General features: G+C 38.5%; 2 protein-coding genes across 2 annotated transcripts in view; both read right to left on the bottom strand.

The window, feature by feature from the left end:
* Positions 1-1,016: 1,016 nt before the first annotated feature.
* TAAR2 (trace amine associated receptor 2) overlaps positions 1,017-18,920 on the bottom strand; it is an 18,636-nt gene continuing 732 nt past the window's right edge. Inside the window, exon 2 of the mRNA XM_035321326.1 lies at positions 1,017-2,308. Coding sequence (XP_035177217.1) covers positions 1,194-2,222 — 1,029 coding nt within the window. The 5' untranslated portion in view covers positions 2,223-2,308 and the 3' untranslated portion in view covers positions 1,017-1,193. The remainder of the gene's footprint in view (positions 2,309-18,920) is intronic.
* The window catches only part of TAAR1 (trace amine associated receptor 1), a 10,605-nt gene continuing 1,878 nt past the window's right edge, over positions 10,194-18,920 (bottom strand). The window contains exon 3 of the mRNA XM_035321327.1: positions 10,194-12,885. Coding sequence (XP_035177218.1) covers positions 11,781-12,779 — 999 coding nt within the window. The 5' untranslated portion in view covers positions 12,780-12,885 and the 3' untranslated portion in view covers positions 10,194-11,780. The remainder of the gene's footprint in view (positions 12,886-18,920) is intronic.

Genomic DNA, 18,920 nt, shown 5'->3' with positions numbered 1-18,920 from the left:
GTGTTCAGCTAGTTCACACAGAGAGCTCTTGTATTATCTGTAAAGCCTTGGGGGCTATGTTTATTATTAGCAAAAGTAAGAGCCTTACACACCACCCCAGACAAGACTGCAACCTTCCATTTCCTTGCTGTCTCAAATGTTTCATGGTGGGAGTGATACTGGGGTTTTCCAGATCCAAAAGAGAATGTGTTCAGCAAAGAAAATGAAAAGCCACTGCTGCTATGCCATAACAACACAGCTGAGATAAACTAACAGGCGATTAAATATGGGAGTGGCTTCTTGGAAGTCCAACTTTTAAAAAGTACAGTATGCACTGCACGCGTATTGTGAAAGGTAAGATGGAGGAAATGTGCACAGCAACGGGACTGCAGTAGCTGTGTTCAATGATGACATCTCAGCCTACCTTGCTAGCAGCATGTGTTTGATGTGAACTCTGGCAGTGAGTGACTCCTTACTGACTTCAGAGGGAGCTTAGCATGGCATAGACCTCGCTAGAGGCTTCAGTTCAGTGCTCAGGTTTGCTGGAGGGGATCTGAGGGGAGCCATAGGCAAGGATATGTTATAGCATCTGGAACATGACATCAAAACTAAGAAAGCACAAGCATGTACATACAAGTGTGAGTAGCACTCTCATTCCTGGGTATCCACACACTGAGGATAAGGGCTGCAAACCTGATTCTACTGATTTCAGGGGAAAAGAGCAACTTTAAGCCAATATTATACTGAACTTACATCTGCTTGGGAATAACAGCAGACTCTATACATCTATATATTTACACCCCAGTCACAAAAGGATGGCATATGCTATCACCATATCAATGTGGAAAGTATTCAGTTTAGGAGATTGTTGATGGTGAAGCTCAAGAAAGATTTGCTGCATGCATACAGAATTAGGAGAAGTATTGGGTTTATGGACTGTATACTTCCTGAAATAACAAAAACATACAAGAATTGATTCTAGAACAGCTTAACTTCTCAAACACTACCAAGGCAGTAAGAGTCAGCACAAGTGGTAATTAAATAACTAAATATAAGGAGTTTGATTTTATTAAGGAAATAGTCATTGAGATAATTTTACAGTACTGTTTTGCAAAATTCAAATTGTATGTTTCAGACTGGTTACTGAACCATGAGTACCCAGTAATCCGCTGTTTCTTCTTCACCTTTAGATCTGCTGTCGGCTATGGAATCTACTAGTGTGACTGATCGTCAGATACAAGTTTTGTAGTACGGAATTGCAAGTTGAATATTTTGCCTGTTACAATATATTTAAATGCTTTCCGAAACCATGGATAGAAAAAGCCATATATTAATGGATTGCAGAGAGAATTTAAATAACCAAGCCAAGTTAGAGCATCAAACAAACATGCAGGAGCAGAGAAGTTTAAAAATGGATCAATTAAGATTGAAAAAAAACAAGGAAACCAGCATATTAAGAAACCCAGCATAACTACACTCAAAGTCTTGGCAGCTTTCCTGTCTTTACTCTTAGAAAGCTCATTTTTCATATCTCGTTTTGTGTGCTTGTGTGCTTGGCTCAACTCACATATGTGCTTTTGGGAGACTACAAAAATTTTAATGTAGATCGCTATCATAACACAAGCAGGAGCAAATAGACCAACCATAAATAAAACAACCCCCCACACTTTGTTGAACATGACAGGGCACAAGCTCGAGCATTTGACCAAATTTTCATAGCCCTCAATTCCAGAAGCATAAGCTTCTGAGAAAACAACACCAAAAGCAAAAGCCGCTGGAGCTGACCAGCACACTACTATTATTTGTTTTATGGCATTCATGCTCATCAGATAGGCATAATGCAGAGGGTGGCAAATTGCGTAAAAGCGATCCACAGCAATGGAACAAAGGTGGAAAATGGAAACTAAGCAGAGCATCAGGTCAAAACTGTAATGAACTTTGCAGAACGTCATCCCAAAATACCAGCAGTTCTCCACAGATCTCACCATGCTGTAGGGCATAATGGCAAAGCCCAGCAGGAAATCTGTGGCGGCCATGGATAGGATGAGAAAATTGGTTGGGGACTGAAGCTGTTTGAAATAGGAGATAGAAACAATTATGGCCAGATTCCCTGAGATGGTGAGCAGGAAGGCTGCAGTCATGAAGAGATACAATACCCCTCGTGCTCCGGGTGACCTGGAGCTGTCAGGACAGGACCTGTTTCCAAAATTGGAGCAATCTGTCGAGGTATTCTCGGAAAGCATAATCAATCCTTAATCAGATTTTTCTGTTGGATATGCAGAAATATATGTAGATATAATTTTCATGAGTTTCCAGAAGATTCCAAGTCCTAAACCGGAAGACAAGACAATGTTAGTCAAGCGCATGAATTAAATTCCTGAGGAAAATGCAGTAATTCAGAGACAAACTTTCTCTTGGCTTAAATGGAGATGAACTGCAACCTGTTATTCTTCTGAAATAGTACATGATAACTGGATGCTATTAAAAATTCATTGCAAATAATATTTAAAATAAGGCAGTTGAAAGTAAACTTAATTACATTTTAAATTAAACAAACTGCATGACAACATCAATTTTATTTAATGCATTCTGTTGTATCTAGAGTATTTTGTAAAATATTGTGATTGCATTATATATAGATGTTAATATCCATCATTTTAGAGTATTAAAAGGAAAAGATACACAGACATAGACAGCCCTCAAATTCACTTAAGTCTGTAAACACCGTACAGGAATTATTTGTCTCTTCAGTCCTAGGACACTGTTGTTTTCTAAAGGAGAAATGTTTTGCCAGCTCCCATATCTCAGCTTTTGCAGAGGTTTCAGTTAGTGAGCTATACAACTAAATGCTTATCCTATGAGTCACAAATCAGCTGCCAAAACCCCTTTTTCCAAATTATTTATGATGCTAAATTCACCTTTTGTGGACCATAACATACTAGCAATGAACATATCTGGTGGAAATCAGTTGTAACACGTTTTGCATAATTATCAGTCCACTAACTGAAAGGGTTCTATCTTTTCTCCTATAGCAGACTGTGGTCAAGCTGCAGTAGCTATAAATGAATGCACTACTGATTATTTCAGAGTAAAAAATTCCCTTAATTCCCTCTGTAGAGAACCAGACCCATTTCTTCTACGTCTATTCCTATTTTGGACTCGGAAAGAACTTAGGAAGCATCTTAGTCCACTGAATTTTCCAACAGGTATCATCCTCAAATAAAGAAAAAACAGAAACAGAGCATAAAAACAGCAAAAATAATGCTTGTCGGTCAGTTTTATAGGCTAATCCTACCTGCATCTGTTTTAGTAGCATCATCAATAGATTTTTTTAAGTAGACATTTTCCTGGTTTGTTATTGTCCAGTAATATTGCAGTATCTTTAAAAGGCAGACCCTCTTTAAAACTTGGCTTGGATTAATGAAATGTGTAAAATTATTTTTCTTTTATGACATTACACTTAATTCCCAGTAGTTTTTAAGAAAAAAAAAAAAAAAAAAAAAAAAAAGGTATAATTGGTATAATTTAGGGATTTACACAGACAGGAGATAAACAAAGTATCTGTATTCCCAAGACCATTATTTTTGTTTTTGCTTTTAATTCCTTTACTCTCATGTATAATTTCGCTATTTTGGTGACTTAAGATAGCTATAAGTCATACCAAAAGCAGTCTTTGAAAAGAGAGACTAAAGGTAGAGGTGAAGGGAAGATGCTATGTTTTTTCCTTATTGTAGCAGATGACGCATTCTAACTTGCACAGTTTTGAATAATTACAACTTTTAATGAAATTTTGAAATGAAATATTTAATAAACATAAGATTATTGTATTTAAGATTATTGTATTTAATTTAATGGTACACAACAGAATTTTCTCTCATGCTGGTTGTAGCCACAGCTTTTGTATGATGTACAAAAACTTTCTCTATACTTTAGTAAACAATACAGATGAATAAAAAGTAGTGTAATTTTAGAACAATCTATCACCTGCTTTTGGACAATCTAAATACATTTGTTTATTTCTAAATAAATAAACCACATGAAAGATAATATATATTTTCTTACAAGAAAAGACAAAAGTAACTCACTACTGATGTGAATAAATTGAGACCTCTGAGATCAGAGGTGGATATTCAGATATTAATGATGACCCTTGTGCATACATAAGGAGATGCATTACAAGTCGAAATATTTTTTTTGTTTGTTTGAATAGTTTGCTATTCAGCATAGCAGTGGCTGGGTTCTTATTGATGGAGAAATACAATATGCCACCAAAACATTGCAGAAAATAATCATTGTTTTTAAAATTAAATAAGGGAAATGTAAAATCATTTAATGGAGTCTACCTTTATGGCAGTCATTTTAAAGGCAAACGAGGGAACTTTCTACTGGAAATAAAATACAAATCTCTGGGATTCTCTACAGCAGAATGATTTATTGACTGAAAAAATAGCAAAACTGTCATGGTGTACCACAGTAACATCTTTGAGATCTGTCAGCATTTTTGTGACAAGCATGCCTAGAAACCTTTTTTTTTTTTTTTAACTAACCAAGTCAGAGATAGGCAAGCTTCACACAGACGATCCTCAATTGAAAGAAGTGACTGAAATATAAACCTGTGCAGAAATCTGTGCAGACCAAATTAAATTTCAAACAAATAGCTGTTGAAAGAGGCTACACGTCACAAAGCATTACCTTCAGGCAGCAGTGTCCCATGCAACTCACAATTGGTGCAGCATGGTGCAGCACACAGTGCTGAGCAAAGTTTGACACCTTTCAGAAATGAAATGTTTAACAACAGCTAACAAATTCACGGGAACTGAAATCATTATATATATGTATAAAAAAAAAAAAAAGATCTATAACTGGGCTAAAGGAAGGCTGCTAAAAGGACCTTAGAAATTGTCTTTGAGAATTACTTACACCAGGTTGGACAGTGTGGTGAGAAAGCTGTGTAGTCATTGTTTTGTTTGATAATAGTTTGATTTTATTATAGCCTATGTGTTTACTTTGTGTTGTGCTTTGTTATTTCCAAGTTGTTCTTAAGTAGTGGTTGGAGAGAACTATTTGATTACTAACATGAAATATGGTTCCAATAATGCATTGTGAAAATGAACCTCTTTTATTCCCCTGAAGTGGCTTCAGTAAAGCAGAAATCACAGCAATGCAGCATAAAAGTTGTTCAAATTTTCTCAAAGAATTGTTTTCTCCTGTTGGTAACAGTGAAAATCCAAAGAGTATAAGTCACACAACACCCTGTTTTCAGTGATCTCTTTCTAACTAACAGATAAATATCTTTTAGTCAGTATGCTGTGACTATAATGCTTAGGGAGACTAAGTTCCCCTCTAACTATGGGAAATAAGAAGCCTGGACATCTAGGAGTGGGTTATGGAGTTCCCACTTACCTGTGGATCTGGTGTCTTAGGAAATTAATTTGTTTTACAAAGGTAAATTTGTTTTACAAAGGCATGGACTTCACAGAAATATTTTCAGTTACCTATACACTATGCTGGTAACACAGCAGCATGAAGGTGAAAGATCTTTAGAAGAAGAAGAAAAAAAATACACAACTACAAAGACTACAAAGAAGGAAAATGAATTTACTTAGAAAAAATCTAGCTCTGTGGGACTAAATAACATTATGCAAAACTTAGTAAGTATTATAAGAATTTGACTTCATAGAATCACAGGACTGCAGAATGCACTGGAAGGCACCCCTGGAGGTCATTTTGTCCAACTGCTCTGCTCTAGCAGTGCCACCTATAGCTTGTTGACCAGGACTATGTTCAGTTGGACTTTGAATACCTCCAAGGATGAATTTGCAATAAATATTCTCCCTTACCTCTGGGAAATCTGTGCCAGTGTCTAGTCACTCACAGTTAAAAAGCATTTCCTGATGTTCAGATGGAACCTCCGGTGTTTCAGTTTGTGCCTATTGCCTCATGCTCCAGTCCCTCAGTCATTTTCATGGCCTTTCTTTGGACTTTCTCCAGTATATCTATGTCTGTCTTTTACAGAGGATTCCAAACTGGACCCAGGTGTGTCTTCACCAGTGCCTAGTACAAGGGAAGGATCACCACCCACCACCTGCTGGCAATATTTTGCCTAATGCAGTCCAGCGTAGCCAATGTGTCAAGAGCATACTTCTAGCTCATATTCAACTTGATGTCCACCAAGATCCCCAGATCCTTTTCTGTCAGGCTCCTTTTCAGCTGGGTGTCTCCCAACATGTGCTGGTGCTTGGGGTTGTTCCTCCTCAGGTGCAGGACTTTGCACTTCATCTTTGTTGAACTTTATGAGGTTCCTGTCAGCCCGTTTCTCCAGACTGTGAAGGTCCCTCTGGATGGCAGCACGATCCCTCTTCTATCAACAACTCCTCGCGGTTTTGTGTCATCTGCTATCTTGATGAGGGTACACCCTAGCCCATCACCCAGATCATTGATGAAGATGTGGAACAGGACTGGGCCCAATATTGATCCCAGGGGTAGACTTTGCACCACTGATCACCACCCTTTGGGCTCAGCCATTCACCCAGTTTTCAATCTGCTCTTTCAATCAACTCAGTCTGCTCATCCAGTCCATACTTCAGCAGCTTGTCTATGAGGAACTAATCAGAGACGGTATCAAAAACCTTTCTGAAACCAAGGCAGCCAATACCTAGTGCTCTTCCCTCACCTGTCAAGCTAGTTATTTCATTATAGAAGGTTATCAAATTTAGGCTATGTCTAATGGAAACAAGTCCAAAAGTGCTTAGAGATAGGCACAGTATTTTTCTGAATTAGATCTTTAGATGATGCAGTTATACTGAAGTCTGTAGATAACTAAGATGATCAGAAAAAAATACATAAGTAAAAGCCTTTCCTAGAATACTAAGTATCTTGTGTTTGACTATCTAGCATTTTCTGCTCCTCTATTCTTTGTTGAATGAGTATTAATGTAATGTACAGGAGAGAGCGTATAGTCTGTACAGCCTAGAGAAGTTAATGATCTAAGAAAAGCCATACACTTTGCATTATTTAACCATTTTGAGAGCTCATTCTTTCGGTTTGAACACTGCACTAATGTACTTTTTTATCTAGTTGTTTAAAATAGTCCATTTTGGAGCAATGGTTGCCTTGTGAGGTTTCTGGAAGGGTTCTGTCTAGACAGTCAGTGCTCGTCCTCTTGCCCTGTGCTACTGAATCTGGTGACCAAGGGGGAGGCCATGAGGCTCAGCTGGAGGCCATATGTATAAGGCCATAGCAGGCTGCAACCCACAGGCTGCAGCAATGTGTCAAAACCACCAAAACACGAGACACAGGCACCAAGGTAGAGGGGACAGGTGGCCATCTGTGAGTCCTAAACTAGCTGCAAGAAACCTGTCAGTTTTGTTTGAAGCATGAGAGGAGGTGATGTTGTAAATCTGATGTATTTATTGGTTACAAAATGAATAGACATAGTTTTACCAACAAGACAAATCCTTTCATAATGTTGGATTAATTGCTTTGCAGAAGTTTTCAGTGAAGTTGAAACATATGAAATCACCCACTGGAGATTCATTTGTTTTGAAAAAGGTAGCCATCTGGGAAGTGTTTAATAAGGTCAGTAATTAAATGTGTTGATACGGAATTTAAAAATACCCTTTGCACTTCATTTATGTGATGACTCTTTGAGATTGCAGTTAGGTACATTCTACATCACTAGATCTAACCCATGATCTGATTGGACAATGGCAAGAAGCATTTTTCTTCTGCTCTCCTAATTTATCAAAATCTCAGGTTCAAATAGAGACCCCGTGGCCTCATTAACACCTCTCATTTGTATGTCCCCTTCACAGAGAAATAACTTTGTGTTGCCTATGATTAGAGATAATGAGAGAAAGTAACCTGGGACTTCATTAAAGTTGCTCTGCCAGAGAAGACACTCTAAACAGAAGGCAAGGAAGCTCTTTGGGATAATGCTACCTCCAGGTAATAGGATACCAGAGGAAAAAAAAATAATTTCTGAAACTTTCTGAGCTGGGCTGTGCACAAAACTGACTTATAGGTTAAGAACGAGAAAAACTGCCTTGTAGGTGTGGATGGAGGTCACCAGCAGCCTGTGTGTGGAAGCTCCTTTTTACTTTTGCAATGAATAAATATTGATGACATCTTGGCTAGATTGGCCTTCAGTAGAACTATTGGTCTATATACTGAAAAAAAATCTCCTAATATTTTCATTTACACTAACTAGACAGTAGTGATCTTCTGCAGCCATGATGTTGGGATGACCTTAACACTTCTGCAGTGTCTGTGGCATAGCTGAGGTTACTCTAAGCCAAAGCCTCACTACCTGCCTCCCCTGGTAAGTCACCTCCACAGGATAACCTAATAGCTGCTCACAGTTTCTGACCTGTTTCCCTTCTGATGTGCTCCAGGGCAGGACCTCATGGAACTGCATGTGTGCCTCTGGGACCCCACAATCTACATGTCCCACCGCTCTCTCCCAGATGCAGCTTTTCAGACAAGTCTTCAGTAGCAGCTCCATGAGTTCCACAATCTCATTTCAGGGCTCTTGTTAGTCAATATTTGGTTCTTAGAAGTCATCTAACTGGTAGTTCCAGAAAACTGGCATTTGATGCAAGTTATTTGGAGTCCAAAGATCATATCATTTTTCCATATTGTGGGATTCATCTATGCTAAGTAATTCTCATCTCAAGTACCTAAAAATTGCATCTAAAATCATCTAAAACCTTATGCTAGTGACTTGAAGTTCCTCTTGGTAGCAAGAGAAAGAGCATCTGCAATAACAATTCGTCTCAACTAAAAATGAATAAGCTCTTGAAATAAAACAAGCTCTGAAGGTGACAATTTTTCTACAATAAGTACAAAGAGAGATACAAATGACTAAAGCAGATGTAGTGCTTCTTAGATGCCTACATTTAAGTTAGATGGCTATCAGTCTTCAGGAGTGTGGGACAAACATGTCGAAAGAAGAAGAAAATGATTACCAATGAAAGGTAGGATAATCAGATGGGATCACATTCTTGACAGTTACAGGTTCTGGGGGGGGTAACATTTCTGCTGTTTCAGGCAGAGGAGGATATTTATAAACCTATTAAAAAATTCTAGAGATGACAACATTCTACACTAAAAAAAAAAAAAAAAAAAAAAAAAAGGAAGAAAAGATTATAACATGGTATAAAAGGAAAAGCTGGGGAAAGGTGCAAAATGTGGTTGCATTTGCAAGCGTTGCAAATACCAGACTGAAAAGGTTAATAGTTGTAAAATTTTGGAAAAGACTACTGTGTTTTTGAGTTCAAAGTCCTTCAACATAAACAAAATTTTCTTATTAAAGTGCATTCAGTTCATGATCAAGGGGCAAAAGTATTTGAGGAATAGCTTGAAGATACATTCCAGGCAGTGGAAATGTTCTCAGCAGAGTACAAAATACAGCTGAATCTGACGGCTCATCTTTTACACCCAAGAAAGTTTATGTTCAACCATAGCAGATCTTAAAAATGCAATGACATAGAATTATTTTTCTGTGGTTGTTTTTCTCTTTTTCAGAAGTAGATGAATTAGCAGTCAGGCCAACAGTAGCCTGAACTGGGTGCTTCAGGAGCTCAGTACAAGTATGGTGAGAACGCAGCTCTCGATTCCTGCAATTCTCTCTGAGCCTCCTGCTGTGCCAGAACTGCATGGGCCAGAGGTACTTTGGAGCAACTGAATGGAGTTCAGTATGACTTGATGCTGTCATCAGTTGCTACTCAAGGAAAATATGACTGCCCACCCCTGTGCCCATGAGCAGCAAAAATCTTGTCTCTGGTGTTACACAGTCTTGATGTTTTTATGCTAGGCATATCGTGGATGAAAGGAAAAAAAAAGCAATGTCTCCTTTAACTTCTTGAAGGGTCTATGTTAACATATGCTGAATTTATTAAATACACTTTAAAAGCCTCAGGTGGGCAGCGCTCCTCTTAGTGAAATACCACTTTCCTTCAATCTATAACACCATCAGAAAAAGGGAGATATCACCTGGCAGCAGCCGTGAAACAGCTCTTTCAAGAGAGATCAAGATATTCTAGAGATCACACAATTTACTTCAGAAAGTAACACTGAACATTAGAAAATGAACTGCATCAGACAAACCTCACCAGGGATGAGGAAAAAGACAACTATCCATTAATTTATTAGAAAAGTTATTGGAATGGTAGAGTTTTTTTTTTTTTTTTTTTTTTTTTTTAATCTTAAATTCCTTTATTGCTCTGTGATGAAGAATTAAAGTGGTCATATTGTCACTACCAAGAATTATATTCCACAGTACAAAAGCTGACGTGTTGCATATTTCAGTCATTGTTCATTTTTATGTCATTTTAGAGTGCAAACTTACAAGATGACAGTGTAAAGGAGACAATTTCAGATCCTAATATATTTTGCTCTGCTGACATGTAGCATCATTGAACTTTTATGCTCTACAGTGCAGAATGCTTCAGAGCTCTACAGAACCCAAAAAAGAAAGACAAGATGTACAGTGTGGACATATCCCAGCAAAATGAATGGAGGACATCATTTACCACTGAACATAGCTCTTCCTTCAATACCAAGTCATCAGCTTCCCCATAGCCTCTTCTCAGGTACCAACATTTTACTGTCCATTCACAGAACTAGTCCCTCATACTCCAACTAGATGTCATAGGAACAGGGCAGAGGTATTATTTCCATCTCTTTCATGATATGTTAATTCTAGCAAAGCCAGTTCATAGATTAAAAAATGACAGCCTGTGGGCCTTCTTCAGCTGGTAGCCACGTGCTAGCTTTTGACTTCCTTGTCTGTCCTTTGTGTCTCAATCTGGGTGTCCAGAAAAGCTGCACACAGATGTAATCTTGACTGCCTGCTCACCCAGGTGCCATGACACCAAGCCATTCCTATGATCCTTTTTCTGCCACTCCTCCTGATGCTTCCATGTCCATCTTGCCCCACTCACCCTACGATCAGGCAAGCCATAGCATTTCTATAACAATTATTTATATAGATTCCTCACTGGCTGTCACAGCACTGCTGTAAGCCAAAATATCAATATATCCAAGCTATATAAAGTTCTGAAGGATGCAAATGTGTGGATATTTTACAACAAAATTTTCATTACAAAAGTATAATTTTCTGGCATTTTCAGATTCAGTGTTGCTTTTCACTACTGCTTTTTTTTCCCTTTATTGTGTTTTCCACAATATCTTTGATCCCAAAAATGCTTTTGACCTCATTAAGCAGCAAAGCCTTTAAATGACAAAAGTGACAACCACTAGTTTAAATGGAAAGAGAAGGAGCAACATGACTTCTCTTTTCCTATCTTCCCTCCACGCAGCATACTGGCATGACTGTACATTGGCCTATTTTGACCTCTGCACATATACTGAAGAGGAGGGACAAAACATAAAAGCTTTGGGTGTTTACTCAAAGATGTCTGTATATTCAAAATAAAAGGCTTTTCTGCTCTTTTTAGAGGACAGCAAATAAACAGAAATATATATATTTAGAAATATGATCTGTTGTATCAGAATCACTTCTTAACGATTAAAAACAGTTAAGGAGCTGCTGTAGGCTTTTTAAACCTAGGTTTTGCTTTCCTCCGCATAGCATATAAATAGCTATAACAAAACAATACATAAAATTCCCAGTCTTGAATGAAAGAAGACATAAAACACAACAGCTCCTTATCTGCTTGAACCAAATTTGGTAAATCAGCAAACAAATAGGGGTTGTTTCTGTCATTTTCAGCTCTTGTTTCCTGGAGGTCAGCCTCTAGAAAAAATCTCAAAGCCAGGAATCAACCATTTAAAGGATGTCACTCTAAAAATAATTGAATCCTTGAAGAGTCCTGTTGAAAAATGTTTCCAAACAGAATTATCTTTAATGCTTTGCGAAACCACATGTAAAAAAATGCATAAACAATTGGATTCAATGCAGAATTTAAATAACCAAACCAAACCAAAGCATCGATGAGAATAGGAGGAGCCACATAATTCATAAATGGATCAGTTGCTGTAAGGAAGAAGAAGGGACTCCAGCATATAAAAAATACTCCCATTATTATACATAATGTCTTTGCAGCTTTCCTTTCTCTGCAGCATGAAATGTGGTGCTTCATTTCATATCTCTTCTTTTGGCTAATTGCTTCAATGGATCTTGCATGCCTCTTGGCTATAGAGTATATTTTCCTATAGACATACAGCATAACAAATCCAGGGATGTAAAAAGACACTACAGAGGCCACAACACCTGAAGTTTCACTAAAAAAGACAAAGCATCCTCCTGCACAATGGATGTGATTATAAATCTCTTCTGCTCCTAGCAAATTTAGTTCTAGAAAGATCATCCCAAAAGCAAAACCAGCAGGGACAGTCCAACTTATGAATATCATGATCAGGATAACAAAAGTATTTATCTTTGATTTGTATCTTAGAGGGTCACACACAGCATAGTAACGATCAATGGATATGGAAGAAAGATGGAAGATGGAAGCCGTGCTCAGCATAATGTCCATGCTTGTGTGGATCTTGCAGAAGAAGTCGCCAAAATACCAGCAGTGCTCAACAGAGCGCACCATGCTGCAAGGCATGACGAGGAATCCCAGCAAAAAGTCAGCTGTGGCCATGGAGAGTATCAAGAAGTTGGTAGGTGTGTGGAGTTGCTTAAAATGTGATATTGAGATGATAACCATGAGATTTCCAAACACTGTGGCCAGAATAATGCAAACCATGAAGATATACATGGAAATGCGGATACTGTTCGACCAGCTGCTCTTTATGCAAGAGCCATTTACAGATTCACAGCACAGTTGCATCCTTACTGAGGTACCAAATCCACGCAGTGATATGGCGCAGCTTATATGGCACGTCCTAATGCTGAGGCACGTTTACAAATTTTTTTTCTTTTCTTTGTAAGAGAAGCTGAAGGAAGAAAAAAACAGAGCAATTATAAACGCCTCCATCTAGTTGAATGTGTGGAAAATTCACATTTCATTGTTTATGAAAGATTAAATTATTTTGCAATTATACATTTAATAGAATGAAACTTTTATAATGAGATTTCCCTTGAAGCACCTATCTCATTTGATAAAATTAACTGTATAATTGGGTGTCCTCACATCTGAATAATGGTGTGTCCCATTGCACTGGGCAATGTATTGGGTTTTCCTGGCAAAGTTTTAGTAGCAGGTGGACTGCAGGGGTGGCCTCTGTGAGCAGAGCCAAGCAGCTGCCCCATGTCTGGTCAGAGCCAGCTCCAGCTGGCTCCAAAAGGGACCTGCTGCTGGCCAGAGCCGAGCCAGGGACTGACCTGTGTTGAGCCTCTGAGAGAGCAGATGTAAGAAAGGGAAAATAACTGCTGTGCAACAGCATCTGGGAGACGGAATGAGAAACAGCCTTGCAGTTGCCAAGGCCAGTGAAGAAGGAGGGCAGGAGATTAAAAATAAAATAAAATAAAATAAAATAAAAATGCAGCTTTTGCTTTACTCTTGAAAATCAGTAATTTTAGATTCTGAATTCTCACTCAACTTCTTACATTGTGCCCTGCAAGTCTCCAACTGAGGAATGGTCCTGCCACCCCCATCCTGCTGCTCCATCCTTGCTGTTCCCCTTTCTCTGTACTGGTAGACTGAATGTCAACACCACTCACAAAACCCTCCTCCTTCCTCTCAGCCAGGAGAGGCAATGGGACCATTGAGCACTAAAAATGTAGGTGTAGTGGATCTAGGAAGCCTGAACAGGTCTACAGATTTCTTCTTGTCCCATTTTCCCACTTCCCACAGGAGATTTCAGCTGCTCTGAAAGGACCAATTCACTGAAATGAGCAAGGCAGATGTTCAGCACATCCTCAGGGATGAGGTGAGAAGTTACATATCAGCACTGACCTCACGGCTTGGGGACAGGACAGATATGGGCACCTCTGAGCTGCCTTCCTGGCATGGCAGGGAGACCTCTGCTGCGGTGAGGCTCCATCAGGGCCTCAGAAGACCCCAGGGCACAGGGCTGGGCCCTCCTTATTCCTCCCTGTTCCCTATGGCCTGTTCTGGGCTGCTTGGCCTGAGTGTGTGGCAGTCTCCTGCCCCACAGGCTGGCAGCCTCTCCTCCAGCTCTGTCCCAGTGGAGGGGGCTGAACCTGCTGTGCACCTGGCAAAACCAAAATGTGTCCATGAAACTCTCATTTTCAGGCAGTTGGCACTGCTTGGCCAGACTAAGTCTTACTGTAAAATCCTGTAGGTTCTAGCTGTGAGTAGGCATGTAGGGAAAAAATGTACAAGGAGAAATCAAATTTTCTGATCTTACACTGCCAAAATGTAGTGGAAGAGCCTGACTAATCTGAAGCATTAAATGCCAGTTAAGTAAACATCTTTAATGTCAGGCTGTAGTTTATTTCAGTAGTAGCTGTTTAGCATTGTTATGTGTAATTATTATGTTGATACTGTTTTAGAGAAGGACAGACATGGAGAGAAATATTTGCTGAACATTGCTTTAGTCTGCTTCTTTATTTGCTTCTTTAGGATGCAAATAGTGCTATCCTTCTCTTGTGAGTGCAGTAATTTGACCATTTTGTGAGTCTCTTTTTTTGGAAAAGCATCTCATGAAAGTATTCAAGCACTTGGCAATCATCATTCATTGTGGTTTTCCTTTAATTAACAGAAAAAATATTATAGTGAAAAAGAGATTATTAGCATATGCTATTAAGTATCATTATCATTGTGATACAGCGTGATTGAAAAATACTGACACAACAACAAAAGTACTGACTACTAACTTAATCCATTTGCTTTGGGCTTTGATGCCTGAGTTTATTTTGGGCAGAACGTAACAGAATAATGCGTTCTCCCCCAGATGAAACAAATATTCTTACAAGCACGCTATTAAAGCTAACTAGAAGACAAATATAGATGATGAACTATAGATTGCAAACCCCTGACCGCTACCAGGAACAGCCTGTATTATACAGACAGACTTTCTATTGCCAGACATTGTCTGTCTGATTTTAGGTGGTGGCACCTGAGCATCAGGGATGCAGTGTACTCAGGAGGTACCGTCACAAATACAGGACACTTGGAATCAGAGTGCATATATTTACTGTTTGGTGTGCATCTTGTTTTCTCTTTTTCTACTTGCTAATTATTTAACATAATCTTTGCTCTTTTCCACTTGCTGTAAATATCAGATTTTTTATGTTTTTCCTTCACCTTTAGTCAGTATTTTCATACTGCCTATTATTCCTTCCTTTGGCATATTTCCACCCAAAACAGAGAAAGCACAGCCAGCTGGATTTTTATTAACCCGATTTTTCACAGCAGAAAATATTCAACACCAGTTTAACTATATATACTGGACAGAATTAGAAAAAAAAAAAAAAAAAAAAAAAAGTTTAAGCTCATTTAGGCTGTAAATATGTCACATAGATTTTTACCTTCATTTGTTTTATGTGTAAAGAAACTAAGCAAATATGGTAAAAAGGGATATGAAGCCAACCAAAAACAATTAAGGTGTTATCTTTAGTTTCCTTTTCAACTTCTTGTTGTCTCTGTTTTCTTTTTTTCTCTGACAGTGCAATTGTTTAGCCTAAATGAATATGATTTCCCATGGAAATAATTTTTCTTTTTAAAAAAAAAATATTTTCAGAGGATATTTTTTGTTGTAGTTGTTGCTGTTAAACCAAAAAGAAGCTCCTTCCAAAAAAGGAATGGGAAATAAAATAAATAAATAAATAAATAATTGTACAATTCTACTCAAGTGTGCTGCTTTGCATGAAACCAGAAGCAAAATAAATCTAAACATCTAAACTCCTGTGGCAAACTGTCCAAATAAGCTGAATGCTGAAGAAGTTTTCAACAAGAAAGTAGAATACTTCCCTTAGTTACAATGAGCAGTTGGCTTAAAATACGACAAAATATGAAGCACACTTCCAAAAAACTGCCCTCCTACCTTTCTCTCCTGATGCTGGGTGGAAGTCTGCTCTTGCTGCTCATTTGTTTTCTGCTCATTCAGTGCCACCCTTCCTTTTAAAGTTGCCCTCAAAAGGCAGCTGAGGCTCCTCACCACCATAACTGTTCTGGGTAGCATACATTTGAGAGGATGGACGCAATCCAGAGCAGACTCCCAAAGCCCCCAGCATACTGCTTAGGATATTGGGTGTAATGAATGGCACTCTTGACCCATTGTCTCAGAAGCAGCTGTAAATAATAGCTCATACTATATGTTTTGTCATTTACTCATCTTTGTTTAACAGACCTTATTTATAGGTACGTTGAATTCATCTGAAGTACGTTTACTTGTTTAATTAAACATTGTGGTCACTTTGTGAGCAGTCCAAGATTACCTAGGAGCAGAACAAAAACTGCCATGTAGTCTCTCTTCTGTAAGCTTCTAAAATGTAATGAAATACATAAATATTGGTAGGTAACAGCAGCATGTAACATTTCCTTGAAATACTGTGTACAGATTGACATGATGTGTATTTGTCAGCCTAATTTTGCTTACTCTACTGAACAAAGTTTAATCTAACAGCCTAATCAGTTAACAGCTATTTGCAAAATAAAGCTACTGAAAAGGTGTTTAAAGTAAGCACCTATTATTGACTGTACTGGAGTCACTGATGAGGATCATTCTTTTTATGCTGCACAAAGGACAATGCAGCCCTTTGAAACAACGATGCTGCTGGACATCACAGACTATTAATATGGTGATCATCAGCTAAATCCCACCCATTCAGGGACATATACAACAATGCAGATTAAGATTATGCTTCTTGCCAATTATGGTCCATGACCTGGTTTAGCTGCTTCATCATATAGGCTGCCCGGGGAAGTGGTTGAGGCACCATCCCTGGAGGTCTTTAAAAGATGTTTAGATGTAGAGCTTAGGGATATGGTTTAGTGGTTGACTTGTTAGCGTTAGGTCAGAGGTTGGACCAGGTGATCTTGGAGGTCTCTTCCAACCTAGATGATTCTATGATCATATTATGTGCACAAAAATTCAAAGAAATTCAAAAAACTCAGTTCCTTTATTTTTCTTGCAGGCTGGGGTGTTACAGTGCAAGGTTCTCCTTGCAATAGGAAGAGAGTTTGCCAACTAAAAAAAAGTGTAAAAAAACTATCCAGTTGTGTGAGAAATCACTTGAGATAGTCAACAGGGTAGGGAGGAGACAGATCTGATTGCTTAGAGCTGGAGAAATGTCAAAGAGATGCTAGGCACCCTAATGCTTGTCTCTGAGAGGAGTCTTCACACTTTGAAATTCATGGCTGTGAGCCTTCCTTGGAGCCAGGCATTTCTCTTTGAGGGCTGAATGTTTAGGACTTGGTAATTACCATCTTGTCACACACATTTTACAGGAAGGTAAAATTTAAGGGAATAAGCTGACGTTGCCTTAATTCGTAGCAAACTCATAATTATGAAGAAGTCTGATGGCCAGCTCACTATGGGGACTTAGTCATAAGAACATACATGGATGCACACACACTGCTCTCCTGCCATGTTTCTCCTTTGAGAGATATGGGGGCCAGATCTCAAGGGGCTGATCTGGAAAAGCAGCTCTGCTTGATGTGCTTTCAAGCAGAGTTTTCATGTGTTTCAGAAGCAGCAGTTAGCCAAATCCCTACATCCTCAGGGATCCCACTGCCACCACAATCAGGGCAGACAATCTGGAAAGCTTATCTATGCTCTGAGCAGCTCTGCTCCTTGAGCGAGCATCTAGCTAGGAAAACTTTTTTTTTTTTTTTTTTTTTTTTTTTTGTTTGTTTGTTTTGTTTTGTTTTGTTTTGTTTTGTTTTTCCTGCCTCCATTCACAATCCGATTTTTAGTCTGGCCAGTGGGTGCTTTCCTCCAGTTTCTGACTTACTATCCATTCTTCCTCTAACATCTGACATTTCTCCAGTAAGCAACTTGATTCTTTTCAAACTTGCTCAGGACCGTGGAAGTGTTAGGAGTCCTAAGGGAGGAAAATGAGGAGGAAAAGCTCAAAACCTGATGATAAAAATGATATATTGTAGGGTTATTATATTCATCAGATAGCTTTATGACTGTCATATCTTGTTTGCCTGTGTTGTGCACTTATCATTGCAATATGCTGGTGGAGGGGAAGTTCAAACAAACCTGAGAGCAGCCATTTTGAGTGTAGAACCCCTGGGGAAAGCCATGTTTGCTCTCTAGCTGACTACCAGCAATGTCTACAGAGTTTAAAATAATTAAATGTATTTTGAAAATATAATAGAGAGAAAGAGACCTGGTCCCACTACAGGATTTTTTTTTTTTCTCCTGACGTGTGGCTGGGCTGTCACCTTGACTTCACCCTACAGAAGAAAAGACTGATCCTCCAGGGCCTCCCATGGCTGTGGGGCTGTCCAGCCTTCTGCTCCCACCAAAATCTCAGGTGGCTAAGGGAGGAGAAAGCTGCAAGCATGGACAGGGGTGGTGTGTAATAGAATGTTTAGTGAAATGAATGTAGCAGTTTCTAAGATGCCAAGATAATTAACTATTTAAGCAGGTCAAATTGTCAACTAATTTAGAGCAACAAAGAAATATTGGTAACAAGTGTTAAAGTTACTGGTGTGTCTGCTTTATATAGGCATTTTCTTGCTGCTTGATACTGATGTGGATCATGAAAATATTCTCAGCCTTACAGTTTACAGTATCAAAGACATATATGTCAAGCTCTATGTTTGGATCCTCAGAGCACTTATGAATAGTCACCATTCAACAGTCTTTTGAGTCTGTAATATTATAGTAAAGCAGTTATACGACAAAATTCAAAGTGAAGACTTGTCTACAAAATTGTTGCTGTGGCTTTCTTTTTTTGCAAGATTTACATTTTTGTAATAATTAGTTTGCTAATTTGCAGATTTTTGATACAGAGAAAACCAAGAAAAAGAGATGTTTTACATAGCCTATCATACATGAGTTATCTACATTAAAAAAAAAAAAAAAAAAAAAAAAAAAAAAAAAAAAAA

The sequence above is a fragment of the Oxyura jamaicensis genome, chromosome 3 (assembly GCF_011077185.1).
Source record: "Oxyura jamaicensis isolate SHBP4307 breed ruddy duck chromosome 3, BPBGC_Ojam_1.0, whole genome shotgun sequence".
Lineage (NCBI taxonomy): Eukaryota > Metazoa > Chordata > Aves > Anseriformes > Anatidae > Oxyura > Oxyura jamaicensis.
The sequence above is the reverse complement of the archived record's forward strand: the minus strand, read 5'-3'. Positions and strand labels throughout refer to the sequence as shown.